This window comes from Diospyros lotus, chromosome 5, assembly GCF_014633365.1.
Source record: "Diospyros lotus cultivar Yz01 chromosome 5, ASM1463336v1, whole genome shotgun sequence".
Classification (NCBI taxonomy): Eukaryota; Viridiplantae; Streptophyta; class Magnoliopsida; order Ericales; family Ebenaceae; genus Diospyros; species Diospyros lotus.
The window spans coordinates 16162963-16174991 of record NC_068342.1 but is presented as its reverse complement, the minus strand read 5'-3'; the positions used below and the strand labels follow the sequence as shown (position 1 = coordinate 16174991).

General features: G+C 33.3%; 1 protein-coding gene across 1 annotated transcript; it reads right to left on the bottom strand.

Annotated features, from left to right (window-relative positions):
* Window positions 1-45: 45 nt before the first annotated feature.
* Window positions 46-5653, bottom strand: LOC127801631 (uncharacterized). The gene is made up of 9 exons (XM_052336916.1): window positions 5488-5653; window positions 5324-5404; window positions 4112-4201; window positions 3714-3880; window positions 1111-1180; window positions 820-899; window positions 644-706; window positions 440-516; window positions 46-324 (listed from the first exon to the last, which is right to left on the bottom strand). Exons 1-9 carry the CDS (start codon window positions 5563-5565, stop codon window positions 224-226), a joined length of 807 nt encoding a protein of 268 aa, XP_052192876.1. The 5' UTR covers window positions 5566-5653; the 3' UTR covers window positions 46-223.
* Window positions 5654-12029: the final 6376 nt, after the last annotated feature.

Genomic DNA, 12029 nt, shown 5'->3' with positions numbered 1-12029 from the left:
CACCCTCAAGTGGGTTTCATAAATGTAACTGAAACTCCATAATAATTGATATAGCAAAGATTATTTTACCCGGGGAAAGTATGGTTCGTACGGACATATGAAGGTGTTAATTTTCACAATTAGAATGCACCCTCGAGTGGGTTTCATAAATGTAACTGGAACTCCATAATAATTGATCTAGCAAAGATTAGTTTACCCGAGGGAAATATGGTGAAGCAGTTGGTTATTTCAGCTTCTTAGTAAAGTCAGACAGCCCAAGCATGCGAATTCTGGGAATGTTGGCTGCTTCCTCTCTCTCTTTCGTAGTGTTATACCCCCAGTCCCCTGCTCCAATGAATTCATAGTTCAGAAATTAAATCAAGCAATGACAACAGAAAAATGGAATGGGAATTGATCAGGTGCATATTTAAGATAAAAGTCAGTCAACATATGGATTCACCTAAGTACAAATTCCAGCCATCCAGTTCATGTTCTTTAATGACATTCTTCAGTGTTGCAAGTCGATCTTCCACAAAGCTGGTCAAGAAAATTTCACAAGGCTACATTTTAAAAAGATTCAGAACGGCACTAATATTGTCTGAACTGCTTAAAAGAACAAAAAAGGCTGGAGTTTAAATCATCAAGTAATCAGGAAGGACATTACTTTAGTGTCAGCCCCTCATGTTCCGGTTTCTTTTGAAGCTGTTTCAGCACTTCTACTTTGGGACTGCGAGAGTTGAATATAACCAAGAATGGTAAGCCAAGTATAGAAAGAGGTTTCAAGAAATTAGCCGGATTCATTTTCAATGCAGTGGGAGGGTATGTCTAAAATGTACTCACCCAGTTCCTAGGCCATAGATTCTTTCAGGTGGTATACTTACTCCTGCTAGCTCTCGTAGTAATGCATCAGCAAAGCGGCTCTGTGATATTATAAAGAGAAGGAAGAAGAAGAAAAAGACAGTGTAATATCAAGGGAAAAGAAAATAAAAGAAAAGAAAGAAAGAAAGAAAGAAACATATGAGAAACAACATTATTATGAAAAGAACTTGGATCTTCCCGAGCTAGGGTCAAATCAAATGCAGTAGCTAAAAATTCCTGTCATTATTAAACATATAAAAGGAGAAGGCAAACCTGTTTTGTGGTGACAATATAAATTCTTGAACTTGCAAATTTCAGAGCATCAGGAACACCTGGATAAAATCTGCAGAGGCATTTTATTTGCAATTTAGGCAAGTAATATATGGAGCAAACTGACAATAATTCCAATGAGACTTCGTTGTTAAATGAGATAATTCTTTCTTCTTTTTTCGTTTTTCTTTCTTTCAGCCAAGTATGTAGAAGATATCCATATTAGTTTTACAATAATGTTAACCAATTTGAGACAAACCAACGTTGTATGGAAAGTTAAAGAGATGCAGAGTCCATCAAAATTGTTAAAACTATTTTACTTCGTTTTGATCTAGTACGCTATTTCTAGCACATGAAAAGAGATTCTCTATTTACCACTCTTAGTGTCGTTATTGTAGACCTTCTTTACTTTATAACAATAAGAAAGCAACGTGAAGATACATGAAGACACCTATAGTGGTTCAAGCATTACGTACCTAGAGAAACATCATTATGTTTCACAAAAACAAACCATACGAAAATATCAGATGTCACCGCAGGCAAACATAACTGATTTCAAAACATGGAATATAACTGGTCTAGTGGTGTGAAATTTCCATTTGCAAACAAGGATAGTAACTTCTGGGAAAAAGTTAGGAATTAAAATCTTAAAGAAACATTAATTTGAATAGAACTTCCAACTCTAGAGGACAACAATGGAAAAGCTACAAAGTGACATTGGAATGACCAATTCATCAACCAATAAGTTATGATGCATTCTAGAAGGCTACTATTATGAAAATTCAAAACTTCGGCTTCCTCAGCTCTCAAATTTAATTGAAACAGCGAATATTCAGTATTGCAAAGAGTACACACAAGTCCAAGAAATACATATAGCTCATTCTTAATGAGATTGCTTTGTCAAGACATGTCATTACTCTCATCATAAAAATTGTCACATTACACTGCATGTGCATGTCTTTTCTTTGTCTGTAATATGTAATGTAAAGATATATATTTCAGGATCAGCACAGTCAGGGGTAATTTTATGGAGAAAATTTTATATATTCACAGATGATCATTGCATTGTGGTTTGTTTGACCGAGGAAAATTAACATGTGCCAGATCCCTGTTTACTCACAAAAGATAAGCATATACATGTATATATATATATATATAGAGAGAGAGAGAGAGAGAGCAAAGAAACGTATTGATGCATTATCTTGAAGCTATATTGCTTCAATATGTTCATTGAGTTTTTATATAGGTTGAAGTGTCAAATAAGTCACTATACTTTGGGTTTGAAATCAAATTGACGACTATACTTCAAAAAGAGTCAATAAGCCAATGTACTTTAAGACCTAGGATCAAATTGATCGCTATATTAAGAAGACACAAATTGCAACTATGTGGGCTTCTTCGAATATGAATTTGGGGTTCGATTTGGGTGGTTGTGAGTGTGTGGAATTATTTTGATTGGGGATAGAATTGATGTTTTTAATAGAATTAAAACACCGTTAGACGATGTTAAGAAAGATTGGAAAGTATAGTGGTCACTTGTTAATAAACAAATTCCGTGTGTGGGCACGTGGACTTGATCTCTGCCGGCCTACTTTCACCAGCAGTGTCGCCAAAGGCAAGACAACCACCTCTGACGACTATTCTACAGATTGTGTGAAGGGCTATATATTCTTTTTTGTTTTATTAAGTATGGGGACAGTGCATTCTGCAAAGTTGTTTTCCAATGCTCTTAATGTTTTGTTTTTGTTGTTTTTCAATAACTTTCTTTTACAATTTCATTAGTTCTTTTATTTTTTTGTTTAACAACTCTTGCTACTTCTTTTGCTATTTTTCAATTATTAGAGTTATATTGTATTAATATTAATTAATACATTGAAGAACTCAATGATCACAACATTGACAAAGAGGATAAACATCAACAGGATTATTTTAAAATATGAATAAAAGTATTAATTTTTATTTAAATATTATAAGATCTATTAATGTAGTTAGTATAAATTTCAATATCGACACTAGTTAATATTTAAAATGTACCACGACCTCAAATAGCATATCAACTAAATCTACCCCCATGTACCCTTATTATATTAAGTCACATACCCCATCCTCCAACCCCTATTGTACCGTGATCCTAGCAACTATGATTTTGCACTTCACGCTATTATATATTATTAAATATGTATAAACAACAAAGAATGTATTGATGCATTAGCTTGAATTTAAATTGCTTCAATATGTTCCATTGAGTTATTTTTACTCATTACCTATAACATCAATGCTAATTAAATTTGGATGTGAACTATTTCTTATAAAGCTTGACCTTACAGCATATCATCAAAAAATTAGTTAATTAAACTATTTCTTGACCTATTTCTAATTAAATTTTGATGTGAACTATTTCAATCCTACATTTTTGTTTTTCATATTTAGCATGTTCTCAGCAGGGAGAGTGATAATCATCCAAGCTTATGGACTTAGGATTCAGTTGGAGACTCTTTTGTTGCTTGCCGGAGCTCTGGAAGTTAAAATTCTAAGAAAATAAGCATAGAAAGAATTCAGGAGTGTCATCGATTACTACAGAATCTAATGCGCATATTTATGGTTACCTATTCGCACCGATCCAAGTAGCCAAGTCGTTCTCCATCCATTCATCCCTTACCTTCCCAAAAAGATCAATCAAAGCATCTCTACTCTCACCCCATTCTTCCATTATAACAGGTTTTATCTTGGACCAGTTCTCCAATATTCCCTCAACTGTGAGTCCCTCTGCAACCTTGCACGTCAAACCATGATCCTCAGATACAGTCAATATCAAAGAAGAGAACATGAATTCTCATTGATCATTCCCTCCACTTTTTCCCTTTTTTCTTTTCCTTTATGGAGGAGGGCATCTTTGAGTAATAATAGCTTTTATAAAATCTCAACTAACAGCTATTATTCTTAGAATTTTATTCAACTAACAAAGAATAAAACGAAAAAACAAGTTACTAAGATTGGCACAAACCGATGATGTGCGAATAGAAGGAACCTTCATCTCCAACAGCAACCTTACAAGCAACAAGTTCTCATATCCAGTTTCTACTACAGGACGCACCTGCCACAGTTTGAGAAAATGATTATCCTAAAAAAAGTATTGGCATACTGAAGGTTTTTATGCCAACTCTCAACATTAAATATCTCACAAACTGTTAGTATATGTTCTTTAGATGGAGTCTTCAAGGCTTGAAACATCCATTTAGAAACATTACATGATATGCACAAATCATGTTATCTGCAGGAGATATAATATAAAAACCTTAAGCAAATTTGATTCTAATTTTAGTAAATAAACTTCTTACTGTTTAGTGTTTACGACTTCACAAGTTCAGAGTCACCTTCAACCATAACAATACAAAGGCACGGAAAATAATAAAATCAATTGATGAGATGGTGAGCAACTGAAGTGTAGGAAGCACCACTGCTTTGATGGCTTGGTGGTGAAGGTTCAATTAATTGATGTTTGGTGGCTCTCACGTTGCTGAGGAAGGGTTGAGAAACTCATCCCAATTGATCTAGAAGTGATCGCCAGGTGCTTAACATTGCACACATAATGGAGTTGGGTTAAGAGGCTCATCTAGATTTAGTGCATAGAAAATATTGCGTTTGTAGACCCTTCCAAACCTTTCTTTTTGCCTCCCTAGTAGGTAGTAAATACCCTGGTTAGATGTATCTAGATTCGTTGAATCTAACTTCCCAAAACATGGAGACTATTACTGTTACACCTCATTCAGATTAAGGAGATTACTAGTGTTACACCTATTCAGGTTGCAACCCTATAGACTTGACAAGAGCCAAGTGATTTGTAAGGCAAACAGCAGAGTTCTCATTCTCTTGCATTGTATACGGCCCTTTCAAATCAAAACTAACATAATAGGCTTCAGAAAATGTTGAAGTTACCACTTGTCGCAAAATTGACCTAAAAATGTATATCAAGGTATCCAACAAGAAGCATGGAGGATGTAAACGATTACCAATGTTCTTGCATTTTCACCAAGAAAACAATAACTCTAGTCCATACAACCATACAATTGGCAAAACTGACACAGTTTTACCCTAAAACTAGTTGTCGCATTGATCAATGGAACAGGCACCAAATCTTTCTAGCAGGAAAATTGAAGTACATAACCAAGTAAACACGTACTTAAAAGATTCATAAACCGAATGCCAAAGGGCTTACAGTGTACATCTGGTCAACAGTCCAATGCTCCGTTGCTGAATCCATACCTTCAAATAGGCTTGGCCATCTCAACTTCGCAGCCTGAGACGGGTCATTTAATATCAGGGATTGTAATTCTTCATCGATCATCAAATTATAGAGAGAGAGGGAATATGAGAACGCACCTTGACAGCAGAGAGAGAGCTCTCGCCGCAGCTATCGCAGATAACTCCATCGAAGTCCAAAGCGTAGAGATCTCCCATCCCTCTCTCTCTCTCTCCCCCTCTGTAGATAATAATCAACAGCAGAACGCCTCCCGGTACTTGGCCCAATTGGGTGTCAAAAGCTTGACCGTTGCTCTCTGGACACGTGTCTGACGGGCTATGAACATAATCTTGGCGAGTGGCGAGTCCAAAGTTTCCCTACAATGCACGCCTGGAATGTTATTTTATTGGGCACGTGTATCATTTGTTTTTTCTTTTTTAAGGTTTAAAATAAATTTATTAAAAAAAATAAATTTAACTGAATAATTTTAAATAAAAAATTATGTAATTTTTTTAAAAAAATTATTAAATAAATTTAATGAAAATAATAAAAAACATTTTGTATTTCTCACTTTTTGACCTTATATTTTGATTAAGAAACATTAGAGAAAATTGTAAACAGAAAAAAAATCAACTTCAACCTTTTTAAGGCCTAATTATTAAAAACATACTAATACTTAGTTTTTAATTTTAAAATAACTTCTTAATTTTTTTAATAGCTATCACCATCTTCATGGTTTGGAGAGCATCCGATAAGTTTAATGGAACAAAATAAAATAATTTGGGCTTATATTTGTATTCATATTTTTCAATATCGTTTGTGCTTTCATTTTTCTCAGAGAATGCTACATTTATCAATTGTATTTTCTTGATCTAATATTTATATTTTTATTTGAGAGATCATTATAACTGAGAGTGTCTATTTTCAGATCTTATCTTTGTATATCATTCTCCTAATTTATAACTTATAAATTATATGTCTTACTTGTGTATAAGTAAGAAGTTGTTTTTTTCTAGCAATTATGATAGAGGGCCTATTTGGTAAAGTATAAAATTTTAGTGATGTTCCCGAATTACAACAATAAATTTATGTATAGGAGATCGTCTAAGAATGACACAATAATGGTTTATCCGAATGATAGGTGACTATTTGGAGCGATGGATGACTCTCTCGATATGAAATAACAACGATGGATAACTCTCTCGAAATGCAATGATAGTGATGAATGACTCTCCTAGAGAGAGTGACAATGATGGATGATTCCTCCAATATCGAATATAGTGATAGATAATCCTTCCGAGTAATGAATAATCAGAATGACACGTCTAGAGGGAAGACTTGTCTAGATTCATTTTTTAACTTTTCTTTATCTCCTTTATCCATTAATTATTGGTCATAAGGAGAGAAAATTGAGAATTTTATTTTAATCTTTCCAACAGTTAATATCAACTGCTTGTCCAACAGTTATGAAAAAGCAGACCGTAATAAAAATAGAGCTGAAAATAAATCAAAGGTGTCATGGAAGAGTAGAAGAGATTGTTAGAGAAAATGCATCAAGTTGGAGGAAAGGGAACGAAGAGAGCTAATTTGTTTTGTCCATGTTGTGCTGTCCCATGGTCACTATTGTTGCTTTTGGTCTAGTGATAAAACATACCTCTAGCAAGAAACAATCAATGAATCTTTAATTAAACCGGTTTACACACTTATTTTAATAAATTTTTAAATAAATGTTATATCAATACCTCATTTTTATACTTATTTTATTTGTAAATATGGTTTAAACAAATAAAATATAGAGTGTTCAGATAAGGGCACAACTAGAATTTTGACTCAATAGGGGTGAATTTAAACATAAAAAATGTAAATTTAAAAATAAAACAACAATGATAATATTAAAATGTAAATTTTTTTTACAATTATTCCTTATGACTTTTCATATTTTGATAATATCGTATAATGAGTTTGTTATCAATTTTATTAAATATATTATTTTTAACATATACAATTAAGCTATCATTCATCCATTGATTTTCAATCCTATTATAAAATCGATTTTTCATAATGTTCATGACAGAAAATACTCTTTCAATTGTAGCAGTAGTAATCGAAAGAAAGAAAATCAGGTGAAAATTAAGAAAAATAAAAGTAAAAAAATGAGATAAATTTAGAAATGAAATGGATTAGGATTTAGGAGTTACTGGATTTGGGTCATTTGATTTATTTGGCCTAAGTTTTAATATAATAATTTTGAATTGATTTTGAGAGTTGAATTTAGATTAAAAATAATATAAAATAAAATAAAAAGAACAAGCCCAGTGAGCGCAGTTGCCCCCACTGGGCCTCACTTGACACGTATGGGCTTTTGACGAGGATATTCTATGCTTTTAAATAGGTACAATTCTTTATTTTGGGTAAAAGATGAAATCTCTAGTCTTAAAAGTCTTTCACACACTGCTTCACTCATGTGGAATAAATTAATCACAATATACGACAGTTCATTAGGTAAGAGGCACAGTGCAGGGTGCCCATAAAGAGTCACCCTTATAGGAGGGTGAAACTCCTATACTGCGACTATTATAACTCGAACTTGTATCATTGAGTATAATCTGTTACCTGAGAACCAATCATGCTACACCTATGGGGCTAAAATACTTTACTTCATCAAAGGCTATAGTGGTGGAATAGTTGAGATTTTTACGTTGACTTTGTCAGAATAGTTGAGATTTTTTTACAGGACTATAAAATATTTTAAATGATTATAAAAATTCCATATTTTTATATATTTTATTAAGAGACATTTAAAATATTTTATAACAAAAAAAAAAAACATAATCTACCCTTCTTCAATGGTATATAGATTCAAAGTCATTTGCTCCACTTGCCGTAAGGGGTGATGACAATTTATGTAACTTTAGCAACGGAGTCAAAGTAAGGTGATTAGATTAGTTTTGTTTGAATTTTTCTACTTTAGTTTGGGTATAATTCTAAAATTTTGGGCTTATCATGCTGAAAAAATATTTGAAGTGTTAGTTTATATTTTATGTCAAAAGTATGGTTTATAAATTTTAGTATCATGGCTTGCTACATCTTCAGGTGTAAATTTTATATAATTGTATAGATTTTGTAGTTGTCGACGTTCAAAATTGGTCGACTGTGAATCATGAGCCCATATTAATAGAATGACCCGAGCATAAGAAGGTTGAAGTAATGGCACAATCAATTGAATAATGCACGAAAATTTTTACATGGTTCGACCGTAATGAAACCTAGTCCATGACTGCTCTCCGATCCTCTTGACAGAGTGACAGTATGCATTTTTTATCATGACTATACAGTAGCTTTTGATCCCTTATTTATAGTGTGGGGTATTGACAATTTATACAAAGTTTAAAGCGGTGGGGCCACATCGTGAGGGACAATGCGTCATTATTATCTCCATAAAATAGGGAGTAAAAGTTTCATACCATGTGAAGACTAGTTTCCACTGATAAGGATAGGTAGACATCAAATCCGGTTATTCTGCTTTGTGGTCTTCTTTGCGAGCTGATCGGGTTGACCAACGAACTAGAGCCATCACCAGGAGCTCGCTTGCTATCGTAATCAGAGCTCGTGCTTTAGCAATTATGCGACCTCGTGGAAGTAGCTTCAGCCTTGGGCCTATTGGACTTTGAGAGGTTGAGCCTTATCGTTGAACCACTCCCAGCCCACAACAGTTCATACAATAGTTCGAGACAGTTCGAAAAATGCCCATAACAGCGATCAATGTCAAACTTATTACCAAAACTTAGAGAATACATCAATAAATAAGAACTTGATTACTTTTATAATTATTAGTCTCAATTAAGATTCTTGCAATCACAAAGGAAAGTGGCCTAGTTGTATGGTGACAAAAATTCTCTAATTTTTAAATTATTACAAGCAAAAAATTGTATGAAATGCTTTTAGGGATACAAAAAAGACTAAGAAAGATCCTAGCATTTGTCAATTTTATGCTTGACATAATTTGAAGTTATTTCAAAGATAAATGGACAATTATTATATGATTGATTATTTTGTTACTGTCGCTTAGAAGATGAAAAAAGCCTAAACATTAAATGAGACCACCCACAGTGTTCTTTGTGCATGTAGCATCATAATTCGATCATATGCTCAATTTTGATTAAGTTAAGTTAGTTTGGTTTTATATTATTATTGTTAAAATTTACTAAATCTTATTAAGGCTTATAAATTGGAACATTTAGTAGTTTGGAGAAAAAAAAAATTGATATTATTTTTTAGTAGAAATTAAATTTAAATTTTGAAAAAAAATCATAATGTCTCAATTAAAATTAAATAATTACACATAATTTTATTATTATGAATCAATTAAAAATAAAAATTTCGAAGTTAATCATATGTGAGAAAATGTAATAGTATAAAAATTATGTTATTTTATTTTTATTATTTCTTTCATAAAAAATTTCTTAGAGCACTTTTGTCAATTTTATTATTTTTTTAAAAAATAAAAAATACCATTATTTGATTGCTGTTGGTATTCAAAGATTTGAAAAAATAATGAAAACAGTATAAGAGTATTTTAAAGAAATAGAAAAGTGGCTTTAAGAACAATAAAAAATTCTTTATAAATAAAGAAAATCAATTCAAACAAACATAAATTATACGTTAAAAAAATAAAAAAGTAATTTTTTAAATTTATAATTATTTAAAATAAAATTTGTCGTCGTAAAGCGGGTTATAGTAATTTTAAGTCATGGTTGTGGTAAAAAGATAAAGTAATTTCCAACTTTTGAAATTAAAAGCGATAATATAGTGTTTAAAAATTTAATAAAAAATCATATTTATTAATAAAAATAAGAAAATTTAAATAATTGAGTGTTTACAAATTTATTAAAAATCGTATTTATTCAGAAAAAAACAAAAACTTGAATAAAAAATTCAATTATTTGAACACTTCCATGATCCAAAGATAAATTAGAGACAAATGTACTTCTCTTATTCAAAGTGAATTCCGCTTAGGTTATGACGAATCAATTTTTACACCTCTTTGAAAATAAATTAAGATTTTGTTTGAATTTAGCAACTAATTAGAGTTGGTGGTTATATTTTTTCACATTTTTCCCTATCAAATTATCAATTAACTCCATGATGATGCGGTGGTCGATCACATTCTTCCGTTTCTACCAGAACACCTGCGATGGAGACGGGGACTTGCTCCCCCTATTTATCTCTGACGATCAAGTTAGATTTCCAAATTAAGAATCTCATAACTATTCCCTATGCTTAGGAAATCAAAAGTTTCATCCTTTACCTCTTCATGCCCCTTTTCTTTTATCCTCGTCCGAGATAAGGATCCTGGATAGGGATCTTCAGGATCTCTATCCCGCTTTTCATGGAATCTTGATGATAAACATTCCATAATCGTAACTGCTTCCAAAGAGTTAGGGATAGCTCCTGTCTCCATAATCCTTGGCAAGATGGCTGATCCCAATGACCTGCTTAAAGATAATATAAAGAAGCTCACTCTAGAGCTAAAAGAGGCCAAGAAGGGATAAGTCGAGGCGTTGGAGTCCTATTCTTGGTGCAAGGAAGACCTTCGCACCGCCCATACCCAACTCCAGTCTGCATTTAAGGATGCCTGCGTGTCTTTTCAGAACGGTCGTGAGGATTTTCGAAGCTCTGAAGCCTATGCTGCGGAGTTGGAAGGAGTCATTCGGGGTGGATTTGAACATATGAAGAAGCTTATGAAGGAACGCTTCCCGAACTTGGACGTGCATTCCATCCCTTTCGATGTCACTGCCGTCTTATCCTCTTTAGAGTAGATATCTTTGTACTCAAGATTTGTCTATAATAAAATTTTAGCATTCTTTTGCCTGACTCTTTGGAAATTTTCTTTAAATGTTACCCTGAACTTTAATTTCCCTTACTTGACATCGAGGACTATAAACCCCTTAGTTTACTTGCTCTTGCCAAGGGATGGGCAGTTCGGCCCCCCGAGGATCACATCTGATCCCTCTGTTTTTGCCGACTTTGTTTGCTTGTCGAAGAACTTGAATTTGTTTTGTTTCGAGGGGTTCGGACTGCCCTCGAGGATCTTATCTGATCCTTTTATTTGTCAAAGGTTCAAACCCCTCGTAGATCATATCTAATCCTGTCGTTTTTGCGGATCACATCTGATCATTTTTCCTTTTGTCAAGGGTTCGGGCCCCCCGAGGATCACATCTGATCCTTTTATTTTTGTCGAGGGTTTGGTCCCCCCGTGGATCATATCTGATCCTTTTTATTTTTTGTTGAGGGTTCGGTCTCCCCGTGGATCATATCTGATCCTTTTTATTTTTTGTTGAGGGTTCGGTCTCCCCGCGAATCATATCTGATCCTATCGTTCTTGGTCCAGGGCTTGAGGCCCCCTCGAAGTTAGGCTTATTTTTAATCAGGGGTGCTCCCCTGGGTCTTTTGAGACGAAAATCCTTCACTGATAGAAGAGAAAAAGAATATATGTATTTCAAAATAACATATGGAGATTATAATAAAGAAAACATTACTGATAGAACTTCCTTAAATCATGCACATTCCAAGCATTTTTTACTGGTGTACCCTCGGGGGTCTGGAGTTTGTAAGCCCAAGGCTGAGAACTTCCGCTACCTTGAATGGGCCTTCCTAATTCGGTGTTAGCTTATTCGCTTCT